Source organism: Condylura cristata, unplaced genomic scaffold (assembly GCF_000260355.1).
Source record: "Condylura cristata isolate star-nosed mole 26May11 unplaced genomic scaffold, ConCri1.0 scaffold00004, whole genome shotgun sequence".
Classification (NCBI taxonomy): domain Eukaryota; kingdom Metazoa; phylum Chordata; class Mammalia; order Eulipotyphla; family Talpidae; genus Condylura; species Condylura cristata.
Window position 1 is genome coordinate 10,128,938 of NW_004567105.1, and position 15,841 is coordinate 10,144,778.

The 15,841-nt window shown below is 47.1% G+C and overlaps 1 protein-coding gene across 2 annotated transcripts in view; it reads left to right on the top strand.

Annotated features, from left to right (window-relative positions):
* The window catches only part of NT5DC3 (5'-nucleotidase domain containing 3), a 47,010-nt gene extending 32,695 nt beyond the window's left edge, over nucleotides 1-14,315 (top strand). The window contains exons 7-14 of one of the 2 annotated variants that reach the window (XM_004675743.1): nucleotides 1,493-1,553; nucleotides 1,933-2,035; nucleotides 2,186-2,287; nucleotides 3,268-3,349; nucleotides 4,232-4,318; nucleotides 6,945-7,085; nucleotides 10,172-10,236; nucleotides 11,388-11,768. In XM_004675743.1, coding sequence (XP_004675800.1) covers nucleotides 1,493-1,553; nucleotides 1,933-2,035; nucleotides 2,186-2,287; nucleotides 3,268-3,349; nucleotides 4,232-4,318; nucleotides 6,945-7,085; nucleotides 10,172-10,236; nucleotides 11,388-11,640 — 894 coding nt within the window. In that variant the 3' untranslated portion in view covers nucleotides 11,641-11,768. Of the gene's footprint in view, nucleotides 1-1,492; nucleotides 1,554-1,932; nucleotides 2,036-2,185; nucleotides 2,288-3,267; nucleotides 3,350-4,231; nucleotides 4,319-6,944; nucleotides 7,086-10,171; nucleotides 10,237-11,387 lie in introns of both variants that reach the window. The other variant, XM_012720619.1, reaches the window with a different exon arrangement.
* The last annotated feature ends 1,526 nt before the right edge of the window (nucleotides 14,316-15,841 follow it).

The following is a 15,841-nucleotide window of genomic DNA, read 5'->3' on the forward strand; positions in this document are numbered from 1 at the left end:
TGCATTTCTTTAAAAATATTTAAAAATGATCCATAGTTACATAGGACACTATTTTTATTGTTTGTTTATGGCTCATTTGAAGTTTTGACTGCCCCAAATCACGGATTGAAGGAGGTAAAGGATAAACTGGAGTGAGTCAATGTAAGTCTGGCATAGCTTGAATTAGGTTTATTTACTTATTTAGTTCTAAGCATCCTATTATGCACACAAATACTTCATCTTCAGGTGACTCTAGGAATCACTTGTAGTTTGCATTCATGAAGAGAGATGCGTATTTGAATGTCCACTTTTTACTAAAAGTGCTACTGCCAGCAATAGTGAACACTAGGCAGAGTTTTCTGTGGCCCAGGTATTGTTTTTCTGACCGCTTTATGCCTATTAAATAATTAAATCCTCATTATTACCACGCTCATTTTACATATAAAGCAGTTGAGGCTCAGAGAGGTCAAGTAACGTCCCAAGGACACACAGCTAGTAAATAGCAGAGCCTAAATTTGAAGACAGGAGGCTTGACTCCAGCTTGGTCTTAACTGTGGCCCTCCTGCAGTTGAATCAAGCCTGAAGGTAATTGGGTTGAGTTTACAATGCAGAGGCGCTGACCTCTGTTCATTTTTTAAGGCTTTAAGCAGTTTTGCCAGCAGCTTAGTCCCCTGCCACAGGCTCCAGAAAGTTTCCATGCATGTCCAGGAGAGCTGTGGGCCCTCCTGAGGGGGCTATGCTCAGACACCCCCGCCCCCCGTGGCTCCTGCCTCCCTCTTCTGGTGTTAGCTGGGCAGGGTCGCTTTCTTTCTTTTTTTTTTTTAAAAAGATTTATTTATGCATACAGAACTGGGGTACAGGCCAGAGGTGTGGAGGGTGAGAGGATTCACCAGGGACAGAGTGGGGAGCAGAACAGGCACTTTCACAGACATACATTGTTAAGGGGAGCAGTGGGCGGGTCAGGAGAGGTCTGCCGCGCCATGTGGGTCAGCTCCCTGCCCAGGGGTAGAACTTGTGCTGCAGCGGCTGCCATAGTTTCCTAGTGCTGTGTTTAATCCGTTGTGCCATCAGGGAGGGCCCCGAAATCTCTTTCTAAGTCACCATCTCCTCGCTGGGAGGAGGACCTTCTCATCCATCTCTATTCTTTTTCTAGACAACAGACCCTGCTTTTGCAGGGTAGGGGGAAGGCAGTGTGCAAAGGTGCAAAGAGCAGTAATCAACCCCCTTTGTCCAGATGACCTGGAGTTTCTTGGGCACGCTACCACACATCATTCTTTATCCTCTTGATTCAGAATTACTCACACAGTTAGCTCCTCCCAGGCACCCTCTCGAAAACGGCTGCTGTGACCATGGACATCTCCTAGGGACCTCCTGTCTAAATGCCCCTGCATTCGGGTTTTGTTACGTGCTTGGCTTGCCAGACTGGTAAAGACACGATCAGGAATGCTGTTTCACTTGTACTGTTCCTCTGTCTGAGTTGCGTTTCACTGATTACAAACATTTCTCTGGGCAGGATTCAATTCGAGACGTCCACATCAAAGGAATAATGTACCGAGCCATCGAAGCAGACATCGGTAAGTGCGCTACCTGATCACATAGGTCCTTTCAGCCTTTCCCTTCACCATGCAGCCGCAGGCCTCTCCCTTAGCAGTCAGGGCTGCTTCCGTGCCTTAGGAGTTACGGTAACCCTGACTCAGGAGAGGAAGCTGGCTATGGAAGCCGTATGTTTTTTTTCCAGCTGGACTGGAAAGGCAGGGTCTTAAAGGGCTACTGATCCCTTGGGCACTGAGATGGCACCTCAGGCATCCATGCACCCACCCTGCACCAAGCTTTCCAAGACTTTTCTTCCCCCAAGCGCCCCTGACAGCGCGGAACCATCTGCCCCATTTGGTACGTACTTGCGACTGATGACTTCACGCTCAATCTGTGTGCGGAATTTTCTTTTGCCCGTAGAAAAGTACATCTGCTATGCCGAGCAGACCCGGGCGGTGCTGGCCAAGCTGGCTGATCATGGCAAGAAGATGTTTCTTATCACCAATAGCCCCAGTAGCTTTGTGTAAGTTGTTCTTGTACTTCCGGGCCAGCAGCTGGCTTACTTCCCATATTCCACTTACTTTGAAATACAGATGGGCATTTGAAAGAGGAGATTGCAAAATTAGTTACTCCCTTTAATATTAGATTGACCTGGCTTGACATGTCATTCTAGGGACAAAGGGATGAGGTATATCGTTGGAAAAGACTGGAGGGACCTGTTTGACGTAGTCATTGTTCAGGCTGAGAAACCCAGCTTCTTTAATGATAAACGGAGGTAAGTGTCTGTCTGTCCAGGGGACTTGACTTTTTTTTTTTAACTCCTGCTGTGAATATTTAAGATAGAGTCTTGGGGAAATCTACTTGGAAAAATCACAGGCATCTGAGATTATTGTGCTTGATTTTTTAACCCCCTTGCTGGTGATTGCAGGGAGTGGAGGGAGTTAGAGCACATGGCAGACAGCTTACAACTTTGAGATGGTTCTCAGTTCTGGCTGCCATGGTCCTGTGAGTCAGGCTTGCGGAAACTCCAGATCTAGTATTAGAGAGCAACTGCATTCTGTGCACAGCAACACAGCAGCAACAACTGCCCGTGGTCGCTCTTTAGAGAGACCCCTAAATGGTGCACTTGGAATTGCAGTGGATTGTGCAAAACTTGTCTTCAGCATAGGATATGCACCGAGTGGAGTAAATCCCTGGCTTATGGCTTTCTGCTTTGGGGAATAGAGGGGGGCAGGGTGTTTCGGGTTGTGATGAGGAGTAAAGAATGCTCTTAGCGTTAGTGGGTGGGACAAAGGGCCCTAAAATATTTTAAGAGCTTTGTACATCACGTTGTTCCTGTAAACATCAATAAGTTTAGCTAGTTCTACAAGCTGTTTTTATGAAGTAGATTTTCTGCGTGTTCAAATTTACATTTGGGAAATTTGGGTTAAAGAAAGTTTCTCAACTAAAGGGCTTTCTGAGCCACCTGTAGCTTTCTAATGTTGCAGAATGCCAGAATGACTACCTATAATCATTGTGTTTTCCAATTTTTTAAATTTGCTTCTGGCATGCCTTTTTCACTATACATCAGCATGGATGCTAGGTCCACAGTGTGGGAGGAGAAACACTAGGCCAGGGTACATGCTGGTGGAGTGTTGGTTTTAGGGCTTTTTCAGGTGTGAGGATCTGTTCCCCATCTGTAACTGGACAGTGACCACATGGAAGACAGCCTGGACTGCTATCACACATCATAATGTTTCTCATTTCTGTTGTTAGACCTTTCCGAAAGGTGAATGAGAAAGGTGTCTTACTCTGGGATAAAATCCACAAGTTGCAGAAAGGCCAGATTTACAAGCAGGTACCTCATGACCAACTTACCTTTTTGTGGCTTTGCTTTGTGGTCAGTAGTGGTGACAGCTAACTTCTGGTGAGGCTCACCATGTGCCTGGCTCCAGTCTTGTGTTTCTGACTTGGTGCAATTGAAGCTAAGTCAATTTATTTTCAGTATGTTGTATCTCAGTTAACCCAGAATTGAACCATTTCTTAAAGTCAAATCTAACACTTTTATAGTGCAAAAAACTAAAGATGCCAGCAGTAAATCTTGGAAATTTCCTCTAAGAAATATTTCGTCAACTCACACTTTAACCCAAATTAATAACTATTTACTGATGACCTATTTTTATGTACAGTTTTACTATATGTTGGTATATCAGGCTTAAAGATTCTTGAATAACTATTACATTTATGTTGTGTTACTAGATTTGGCATTTAGTATATTTTCTAACCTTGACGAACTGGCTTTGATATAGCCATTTCACTTTAGGAGGTTAGTCTAGGACTATTATTAAACTGTTGTTTGAATCTTGCTACCAGAATATTTACTGATGAAGTACATGATAAAATAGATGTCACCATCAGGGGATTGATAAAGTGAATCATGGTGCTTCTCAGCTACTGAAATTACACAGCCGATTAGTAGTTGACATCAACAGATGGGCACAGAGTGTTAAATATCAAAAGATCAGCACAGAGACAGGTAATCAATTATGTTGTGAAAAGTGTATTTGACGTAGAAAAGTATGAAAGATTTCATACTAAGATATTTCAGTCTTTCTAGTTTGATATTTTAAATGAATTATAATAAAGCAAAATTTATTTCTAAAAAAATAGATATTTGGGTCATGGGTTATACATGGTTTCTGTCAAAAGTTATAATATCTGTATTTTCCTCATACTGCAGGGCAATTTATATGAATTTTTGAAGCTTACTGGATGGAGAGGATCTAAAGTGTTGTATTTTGGTGACCACATATACAGTGACCTGGCGGTGAGGAGCTTTTTTCCTGTTTCTTTGTTGGGGGACAGATATGTCAGTTCCCTTTATTTAAAATTATCTCTTGTTTAAGGACACTTTTGTGCTTTCATAAAAACAAGGACCAGGCTACATTTTTTATATCTCATTTTTTCAGAATAGGGTATACCAGTTGTGAAACATATACATATATATGTGTGTGTGTGTGTGTGTGTGTGTGTGTGTGTTTGTGGAAATTAGCAACCCACTCACTTTATCAATATAATAGTTCCATTTAAGTAATGAGTGGGGGCCTCCCTGGTGGCTCAAGGGGTTAAGTCTCAGCACTATGAAGCTATCTGCAGCCACTGTAGCACAAGTTCGATACCCAGCCAGGGAGATAACCCACATGGTACAGCAGACCTCTCCTGTCTCATGCACTGCTCCCCTCAGCAGTGTATTTCAGTCCATCTGTCTGTCCTGCTCCTCACTCTGTCTTTGGTGAATCCTCTCAACCTCCCACTCCCACTTCTGGCCTACACCCTAACTATTGATGCATAAATAAATAAATCTTAAAAAAAAAGTTAATAAGAATAGATGCCAGTGGTCTCTCCTTTTTATTATTAAGCATCAGAGACATACAAATGCAACAACACAAAAGTAACAACAGCCAAGGCTTCTTTTGCTTGCCAGTCACTTTGAAAAAGTGCAAAGCTGGCATTTCCAGAAAAACAGTTACTATGTGAAAATGAGCCTTTTTATTCCCCTTGGAAGGACAAGAGGAATTTGGCAGCGCTTGAGTTACGGTTTAATCTATCATTGGACCAAGATTGAATTAGTTCTATTTATTACTACCAACCTTGGTTCCCTGTGGGATAAATTTATGTTTACTTAGGGACCCAGGCTAGGTCATTTTGCAGTTTCCAATTCCAGCATTGATATTTCTGAGTATTTTGACCTATGCTGGGTTGGCCTGTAGGTACACATGTAAGTCTGTCTCATATGTGTTTGAGTACCGTCAAGGCAGTGAGCTTTATGTCAGATGTGCAGTAGAACCCTTTGGGACATATTTTTAGGGCACAGGTGTAGGATTTCCACTGGTTTCTGTAGTCTCAGAATTTCTGGTGGTGGTAGAGGCAGAGGAGGTGACTCAAGTGCCGGTGACAGTGCTACTCCTGCAGGTGATTCCAGCACTCACCTGGTGGAGTTACACCTGTCCAGTGGGTTTAGGTCTCTGAGAAGGCGTCAAAGTGTCTGATGGGATTTGCCAGTGAAGTCATCTGACCCTGCACTTTTCATTGTGGGAAGCTTTGTGATTCCTCATTCAGTCTTCAAAATCTGTTCAGATTTGCTTTTTTCTTCATGAATTGCTCTTGGTAGGTTCTTGATTCTAGGAATTTGCCCATTTCTTCTAGGTTATCCAATTTGTTTGGTATACAACAGTTCATAGCATTCTTTTCTGCTCCTTCTGTTCTATAGAATTGTTAGTAACATCACTGCTTACATTTTTTATTTTAGTAATTTGAGGCTCACATTTTTCCTTAATGAAGTTCAAGTTTTGAAAGAGCAGCTCTTGGTTTTTGTCTGTTGCCTTTTGATTTTGTCTGTTGTTGTTTGTTTTTTTAGTTACCATTTATTTCTGTTCTAATCTTTTTCTTTGCTTTAATAGTTTTCAGTTTAGTTCTTTTTATAGTTCCTTGAGGTCTAAAGTTAGGTGGCTGATATGAAATCTTTTTCCTTTTTTAGTATAAGGATTAATATAATATAAGTAGCCTTAGAACTACTTTTGCTGTATCCACAAATTTTAGTATGTTGTATTTGTAGCTTTATCTCATTATTTTCTAATTTCTCTTGTGATTTTTTTTCTACCCATTGGATTTCCACATATTTGTGAATTTTCCAGTTTTTCTTTCTACTGTTACCTAGTTTCATTCCCTGTGATCAGAAAGTTACTTTGTATGATTTCAGCCTTAAAATTTATTAAGGCCACTGTCATTATATATTTACTTGCTTATTTGTTGTCTATATTTCTTAGTGTAGGTACTTGTCACTTTTGTTCATTGATTTGTCTTCAGAATCTAACAGGGTCTGGCAAAGAGCAGTATTTGATACTGCCAAGTGGCTAGTTAGTGTGGTGATTGTGTATCTTAAAATTTCCCAGAACATAACTGACATCAGATATTCTGGTCTATTATCAAATTATGGAGTGACAGTATCTGGAATGAAAAAGGTAATCATGTATGCTTAAGTTGTATGATCATTCCAAGTCTCAGTTCCCCATAACACAAAAGACCTGGCACCCAGCATTCTGAATGAATTGAGTGAAGACCTTCAGTAGCATTGAGGTTGAATTTCTTTCTGCCCCCACCTAATTGTTGTGTTGCAGACTATAGTTAATGATTCCAGACTGTGTGTTTCTGCAGGGGCTGTGATTCACATAGCAATTATTTCCAGAACAGAAACTGACTTGGGGATGAAATAGCCAAAGCCTGTGGATAGATTGGTTTAATGAAATGTAATTCATTGAATTCAGCTTCGTTAATAACTAACCATTACAATTAAAAAGTAATTCAATGAATGCCAGTTGCATCTGGGAAAGGAAATGAAATGGTTTAAATTCTGTTGAGTTTAATGTTGACTTTTTTGTGATCTTTGTGATCAGGATTTGACCCTGAAGCATGGTTGGAGAACTGGTGCCATTATTCCAGAATTAAGATCTGAGCTCAAAATCATGAACACTGAGCAGTACATCCAGACCATGACCTGGCTGCAGACTTTGACCGGGTTGTTGGAGCAGATGCAGGTTTGGAATTTATTCTCTCCCCGATGTTTTCTTCAAGCCTGAAGTTAGTTCACTGGTCAGAGTTATTTCAAGCATTTTCTGTTAAATTATGACTGAAAGATATGTGACTTAAGTCATCCTCAGTCAGCTGCAAATGCCTACTAGAGTTATTTTGTCTCTTGGAGTTTTGTGAACACACCTGTTTGTTTCTTTGCCAGTGGAAATTCAGCATCCTCACTAGTCCCTTAACTATCTCATGGGGTACTGGGATTCAAAAACTTCTGCCGGTGTTTGTGTCTCATCCTGGTTCTGTTCTTAGTCTGCCGAGTGACTCCTCCAGTCTACTTCTGTTTCCCCACCTGCACAATGAAGGGTCTTCTGGAGCCAACACTTCAGACTAGTCCCTGTGGCTTACTAGAGAGAGTCCAAGCAACAGTCAAGATCTCCGGAGTTTTTTTATTGCTTTCTTCTTCAGTCACATAACTAATTCTGGTGGTGTAGTTTAACAACTCAGCACATGCACACACTCCACTCACCCATTACCAAAGCTCCAGGGCCAATACAATTTCGCATTATCCCTTCTTGCAATGCTTCTCTTTTCTCATCTGGTATCTTTTCAGAGTCCAAGAGGTTTTTTGTTGTTGTGTTTTGTTTTCTTCAGCTATTAATATTCTACAAATTAGTGGAACTACCCGGTAACTTGCCTTTTACCCTCTGACTTACTCATTTAGCATCATGACCCCACCATGCGCCCACATTGTTGCAAGAGGCATCATTTCACCTTTTAAAATGCAGCCTTTATTTGCCTGCAGTTTGCTGGCTCAGCAAACTGTTCAGAGCACTTTTTTCTTTCTGTAGTTACGAGGCCAGTTTTGGATGGTTAGTGTGGGATATTATTTTGAGCAATGATTTTCCAGCCCATGAAAGCAACTTCTCATTTGCAGCAGTGACCCTCTTTCCAAAAAATGGGGACCTCACTTTCTCACTTGGTTCAGCTGACCTGACCTGCGGCCTTATAGTGTGAGGAAGGGTCTTGGGAGGGCAGGTGGGATGGAGCCACCACCGGTGCCCTCGTGGAAGCTGGATGAAGACCCTGAAGTCCCTCCTTGGGGAGTGCTCCCCACCCAACCCAGATCTCTGGGGCCTCCTTCTTTGCATATCTTTTTAGCACTTGAGCTTTGTCATCCTTGGCTGCACTCTGAGTTCAGAACCAGCAGAGAAACAGAGGCAGGTGTCAGAAAGGGGGCTCATGTAGCCTTTGGGGGCTTCCAGACAGTGGGCCTGCTGGCCGATGATGACAAGGCTTAGTGCAGGGCCTCACAGTGGACGCGGTGTTCTTGGCACAGAGGAGTTGCTGAGTAAAAGGTATCCGTACGTGTGTGTCTGTGTCTGTGCACGTGTGCGTGTCTATATATAAGTGTGTGCAAGATGCGTACACACATGTACACACACCTCTGTGCATGTATGTATGTGTAACAATTCCTCGTGCACGCTCCACATTTTACCTTTTCTGATCTAGTCACATACTTTTTTTTTTAAAGCTCAGATTTTTATTGAATGTGTTGCAAAAGGTGTTTAGTCAAAAAGACCAAAGCCCTCACCATTGTCAGATGCCTCAAATTCTTCTTTGCTTTCTGTCCTTTGGCGCAGCTGCAGTGGGACGGGCGGGACCAGCTGTCCCTGCATTGCAGATGAGACTCCCGACCTTGACCTTGGCCAGTGCCTGTGTCAACAAGCCAGGCCAGAAAGGTTCACCATTTGCACCCACTGCTTTAATCATCTTGTCCTCTGTGACTGTCCTCATCGTCCTGCAAGATGAGGGTCCAGGAGATGCAGGCGAGCTCTGAGACGGAAGCCATAGGGCGCGCAGATGGAGGTTGCAGGCACCAGATGAAGTCGGTCCCAGCGTAGCCTTAGTTTCCTTGGAAGGATGGATCTCCTTGGTGGCCGCTGAGAGAGGGGTAGTTAGTGCTTGGTGGAGCCTAAATTCCATGGCAAGTAATTTGCAGATTTAAAATGTGAACGCTAATTAAAACTGTGCTCATGGGACCAGTCAGGACCACCGGCAGCCCTGGACAGCCAGTGGCCATCTGGTGGTCACTGCTTCCACTGGTGTAGGCAGAGGTGACAGGCTCATTCAACCCCGGGTGTGGCCTAAGTGGCAGAGGCCCTTAGTGGGGTCTCACAGCTACTGCTCACCCAGCTGAAGGGCGGGCAGATGTGCTGAGACAGGGGGGCCTGGGCTCCCCACCCACAGCAGGTGGTTGGCTTGCTGGGTATTTTCCTCCAGGTTCTACGGCGGCACCCCTGGGACCCTGAGTTGCAGGGGGTCCCACCTGTCCCCTTGGTCACTCCTGACTGGCCAAAATGTCTATGAGATGTCCTTTGTTAAGTGGCCCACAGCTGTCATTTTCTTTTTGCCTTTTGTTCGTATTGCAGCCCAACCAGAAAATTCCCTGCTGGGGAATCTGATTCCATCTAATCGAGCTTTTCTGGCTTCTTGCCTTTTACGAAAACAACTATACTTTTTCCTCTTAACCACTTTAAAAGATACTATAATAGTAAGAAAAAAAATTAAAAGCAACTATAGTCCTGTTCCCACTGCACAAATTAAAGAGAAATATCTGTGTCAGTTTCCATGTTTGTACATATTTTCACGTGCTTGCAACACGTGATGGTTACAGCTGCCATACCCTTCACTGCCTGTAATATTTACACATAGGTAATGTGTGTAGCAGGTAGTATGTGTTGTCTGCTTAGGTATGTAATACATATCTGAGATAGATGTACCTCTGTGTTGTACAGATACTTTGTGCTGATATATATGCATTATGTTTAAACACAGCCCGCAAAAATATTTCTGTATTTCCTGCTCAGTCAAGGCGTTGTTTATTAATAGCTTCCCAGTACCCGTCAAGAGCAATTTGGTGAAGAAATGAGGTTTGCCACCGAGAAGTCTGAGAATCTGTTACTTCATGCGTGCGTCTGCCTCTTAGTACTTAAAGGAATGCAATTTCTCCAAGAAAAGCTGCCTGATAAACATTCCTATTTCCTGCTGAGTTTATCTGCAACCAGAATAGTCTCAATAATTAGCTTGTGTCCTGCAGGTTCACAGGGATGCAGAGTCACAGCTGGTTTTGCAGGAGTGGAAAAAGGAAAGGAAGGAGATGAGGTAAGAGCTCCCTGTTCTCGCTGCACAGACCCTGCCCGCTGTTTGCACGGATTCCCCAGGCCCCACCCAGGATGCTTCTAATGCCCTTTTCTAGTGCCCGGCTCTGAATGGGATCCCCAGTGGCCAGCCCTTTTCTAGTGCCCGGCTCTGAATGGGATCCCAAGTGGCCAGAACCAGCCACTTGTTGTTAGTGACCTGTGACATTTCCCCAAGGCTGGCAGTGCCATGGCGTCTCTGGTCCCAGCCATTGAAGGTCGTGGTTGGCGAGGCTGCTGAGGTAACGTTAGAGTGGGTGCTGAGCCACAGTGGTTGTGGGGGCTCCTGCAGCCCCGCTGCTGATTGTGAACCCTGCAACTCAGTGGTATACACAAGCCCAGTGTCAGAAAGTGTCGGTGCAGCAAGCCTGCCTGCTGCTGGGGACGTCGGAGGGCTGCGTCTTGGGGAACGGTTGTCAGGAGAGGCTTTGGGACAGGGCTGCTTCTTAGGGAGGACGCTGTGTCTGGCCCCGTTCGCAGGAGCCCCTGCCCGGCACAGCCACATCTAAGGTTTGGAAATAGTCCCTGCCTGGGTCTGGCTGCTGAGAGAGAACAGGCTGATGGCCCAGAGAGCGGGGTGGGGGTCGCGGGGCACCAGGGCATGGAGAGGGGAAGACCCACCCCCCACCCCAGCCTGCGTAAGCCCTGAATCAGCCCCGCCTCCACCCTCTCGAGACTTGGCTGATGGGGTCTTATTCTCCCTTGATGATGATGGCGCTAAAATGGGTATACAATATTGGACGATGGGAGAAAGGCGTGTAGGGTGATTGTCATTGGGCCCCTTGCCCTTGAAGACTCCAGGGACCTCAGGCCATCACAGGAAGCAGCCGTCTCATCCCGCAGAGGGGAGATTTGACTCCAGTCTCTGACCGACTCGCTTATCGATGGGTTTCGTATCGAAGGGTTTTTCACTTCAAGTTTAAAAGCCCTTTATGTTCCTCCACCCACAACTTTAATGGAGCTTTAAAAACCTTCCTTTTGGTTGTTTCAGCATCTGTTGCCCGTTTATACCCGTTATGTAAACGACCGTGTTTTGCTGTGTCTGTAACCAACTTGTGAACCGTCTACTCGCTTTCAAGCTCGTTGACCCCCACTTGTGCTCTCATGCTTCTGCAGAGAAATGACCAAAAGTTTCTTCAACACCCAGTTTGGAAGCCTGTTCCGAACGGACCAGAACCCCACCTACTTCCTGAGGCGCCTGTCGCGGTTCGCCGACATCTACATGGCGTCACTGAGCTGCCTCCTGAACTACGACGTCAGCCACACGTTCTACCCCCGGAGGACCCCGCTGCAGCACGAGCTTCCTGCGTGGTCGGACGGGTCCCCCACCTGCAGACTCCCCCTCCTGCAGGAGGCCCAGGCCAAGTAGCAGGCGCCCGCCTGCGAAGCAGCCAGAAGCCCATGGCCCCAGCGTGAGCACCCACGGAGGCCGCCGTGGGGCTGACTTTGCGGATGTGAGTGTTGCTTTTGGAAAAGATACGAACATGCCTTTTGATACCCATTTTGTACCGTAGGGGAAGTACTCCCCAGGGTAAGACAGAAGCTGGCGGCCGCTGCCCCCAGCCCCGACAGGGAGCAGAAATGCAGGCTTCCCACGCAGACGCTGATCAGCCTCCGTACCTGACGTCAGGCTTTTGGGACAAGTGATTTTGCTCTGGCATACTCACTCAAGTATCTGGCACCGGGGAGCGCAAAGACAAGCTGCTTTAGGAAGCTGTCCCGTCGCTCCACCTACATGGCTGTGAGTCGCAGCACTGGTGCCCTGCCAGCTGCTGTCCCCAAGTGGTTTGGTCCCGGGGCCTCGGGCATGCCCGTGTGTCCCCCGAAGAGAAGACTCAGCCCTCCAGGAATGCCTCAGGTCGGAAGGAACAGAGAAGTTGGCACCCCCTGACCTTCGGTTTGCTCGGTGCCCTCTTCCTGCTCCCTTGCCCATGCTGGGGAGGACAGATGGTGCCGAGAGAAGAGCTCCCCTTAGAATCACTTGCTGGCTGACTGGTGGAATGGGCTGCACGGGACGAGCAGGTCAGAAGAGCCAAAGCATTTGCGGTGCATCTCCAGGAGCTGACTACCCTTGGGAATACCCGTGTGCTCACTGGAGGGAAGAAAACGAACAGACAGTGTGCTTGTTAGGAGGTGCCAGCACCCCCACTGGCTACGCTGGGGTCCTGTTCAGACAGAGTGTTACCAGGAAGCAGCCTCGTCTGGGGCAGCAGATGTCGCCTTCCTCTCTCGAGTCACCAGCTGGGAGAGGTGCTTGAAGTCAGTCAGGAAGGTGGGGGGCCCGCGCTGCTCAGCGCGGGCCCCCCTTCCCCCCTTAGATTGCCTTTCTGCCATGTGTGTATGGCTGTGTTGGGAGTTTGGGTGGCTCGCCTTAGATGTCTGTGTCTAACGCGCCAAGGCTAAGAGAGTTAAACGAGATCTAGCTGAGTGTCTCATTTCTTCCCAAGGGCGAGGCAGTGACACGATCTCCTTAGACCCAAAGATGGCGGTGTAGGGGCTTGGTGGGGGGAGGGGGGTGCTTGTGTGGGAACCAGCTGCAGGTGAAGGGCTGGCTTGGCACTCCACAGACTGCCTGGCAAGATGTAGAAGTGAATGTGTTGTGTAGGGTACTTTGTAATGCTGCTTGTTGTGATGGAATTTTCCTTGCGCTGTTCTGTTGTATTTAATTAACTATGGTGGTGAAAGTGACCCTGTAGACCCAGTACACCCAGTAAGACCCAGCAGACACCTTTTCCTTCTCGACTTAGTTGTAAGTGCTGCACTCCACCTCTTTTTTGGAAAGGGGCTGGCCTTTGTCTGCTGTCTGTTATCTCCGAGGTGTTTCGAGTGTATCCGAGGTAGTTGATGGGTGTGGAGGGTGCCCAGAACTGCCACTCGGAGTCTGTGCTGATGGTTTCAGTTTCTGCTCTGGAGAAGCTGGGCCGGGAAGGCGGGATCGCTTGAAGGAGTTCCTTGTGGTCTAAACAGATATTTAGTGGATGTCTTTCTTGGGCCAAGGTCCAGGTTTTGTTTATTCAAGGATGAAGTACAATTATTAAAACAGTTTTCATGGATGACCCAAGCCTTGGGTCACTTTGGGACACTTTCTGGGTCAGAATAATAAGCTTTACGATTTATTACCGATTCGGTTTTCTTCTCTGGCCATGTCGGGCAGCGGTGGCTCTGAACCTGGGTGTGTCACAGGCCACCAGCCACCCCGACCACACCCACGCAGGGCCGGTTCAGCCTCCCGCACGTGGAGCAGATGCCTCGTCTGCTCAGGCCAAGCGGTGCTGTGACCCTGTCGCTGTGTGACTCATGCTGCACCAGGCACTGTGTTCTTTCCAGATGGTTCTCTGGTGTGCACTTTGATGAAAGCATACTGCTCCCAGGGAAGTGAATCTATGCTCTGCCATTTAAAAAGTCAGGCACAGGAACAGAATAAAATCAGTGTGCATATTTTAAGATGTCTCCCTTTTTGGGCATTGGTTAGACTGATGGTCCAAGAATCATGGGCATAAAAATCCATAGCCTGGGCGAGTCCATGCCAGCTGGACGCACAGGGCAGGGGCCTGGGAAGGGGCCCACAGGCTGATTTTCCCAGCGTTCCTTTCACAGATAGGTAGAGAGCCACAGACCTGGCTTTTTAGCTGTTTTAGGACTTTGCCTCCGAGCTCCCACTCTCTAACGTAACTCTGTTTAGAGACCTGCTCTTGGTCTCCTCCGCTGCTGCTTCCACCCCGGTCACGGGCACTGCCTGAACTGACGGGCACGCCTCAGACTAACCTCTGCTGCTTTGAACATCGCCTCTCGGCATCACAGAGGAGATGGGAACAGCAGTCTTTCCTCTTAGCTAATTTAGCTTTGGGCAACAGAATGGCTTTTCTCTTTTCCTCCCCAATGGCCTTTTCAGCAGTAGAGCATATGCTAAATGTTAGGATTGAATTCCAGGCTCCCTGTCTGGAAAATTCCAAGGCTTTCTGCTACTCCAGGGCACCTGTGCTTTCCTCTCTCTTCTTTTTTTTTTTTTTTAAGTTTTATTTATTCATTCATATAGAACTGGGATACAAGCCAGAGGTGCAGGTGTGGTGAGAAGCTTCACCAGAGACGGAGTAGGGAGCAGAATAGGCAGATCCATGAAGTTCACTGCTGAGGGGAGCAGCGGGCAGGTCAGGAGAAGTCTGCCACGCCATGTGGGTCACCTCCGGGGTGGGGATCGAACTTGTACTGAAGCCGCTGTGGCCAGCTTGCAGCGCTGCGTCCTAACCAGGGAGGGCCCTGTGCCACGGGAGGACCCACTTTCCCCTCTTAACATCAAGTTCCTGTTTTCTTTTCCTTAGCATTTGGGAGTTTGACTCCAAGGTAGTTGACCTTTAACACCGCTGGTAGGTTAAGAGGAGAAAAGGCAATGGCTTTCTCTGAGGCAGGGGTCCCAGACTTTCCCTGCTAGTGGGCAGGGCTGTGTGCCGTGGGGATCGACAGGCTGCAGGCTGGATTTGGCCCTCAGGCCATCGTGTGTGGGTAGCCAGGGCCAGCTGGCTCTCAGAGCTGTGCTCTGGGCACATTTGCTTGCGTGATCAATGATAAAATAGTGTCCACGCACGCGGCTTGGCTGCCATGGCGTGGGACTGAGCTGCCAGGCTCGATGTGAGTTAAATACACTCATTGCATTGCCTGCGATGGCCCTGGGCGCAGGAGGGCGGCCGGGCCACCGGGGTCTCTTTGTGGACCCACTCCCCTGACTGCTGGGTGCACTGCGGTGGATTCCAGCTGCTGAAAGGCCTGTTCAGAGAAGGGGGCAGCCTCTTGGAGCGTCCTGTACCCCTTGACTAGTGGAGTGAGCAACCCCAAGGCCCATGAGCTCCAGAGCTTGAGGGGGTGGTGGCGGGGTGGTTTCTGCACTGCAGCCCAGCTATGGGCCCCCCCAACCCCGCTCCCCTCCCACCCACTGGCCCTGCTTCCTTCCCTTCCCCAGTGTGATCCCAGGAACACGCAGCTGCAAACTTCCTGCATTGGAGTCGCCATTTCAGCATCTGGTTTCTGGGGCCCCAGCCCACAATGCTTCTGAACTTTTCTAGCAGTTCTGCAGGCTTGAACATTACTTAGGAAACTGTTTTTTATTATTTGGCTGAACGATGGATTGTGTCTGTCTATCAGGCACAACAAATGCAAATTAAGTAAACTTACTATTTATTCTGAATGTGAAATTGCTATTTATTCCAAATGTTGATTTTATGTTATATGATATTGAACTTATGGTCGAATAAAAGTTTGAATTGTCTTGTCCAGTTTATTCTAAGACCTCCGTTTTGTCAGCTTAAGGTCGTGGCAAAGCCATACCCAAATCTAATGTGTCCCTGAAATAGCCCCAAGATGAGGGGTAAAGGATTTATAGCGCATTTCTCATCCCCTTCACCCCACTCTCCCCATCAAAGTACACTTGCTTGTTTTCTGAGCGTGGAGGCTGTCCATAAGCCTCAGAGGTGAGGTGAGCCTTGGGCACCCAGGTAAGCTGTGGGCTCCTCAGGCAGTGTGTGCTAGAGAGCCATCGCACTTTGTGATCCAACTGTGAGCAGTATTTTTTTTTTTTT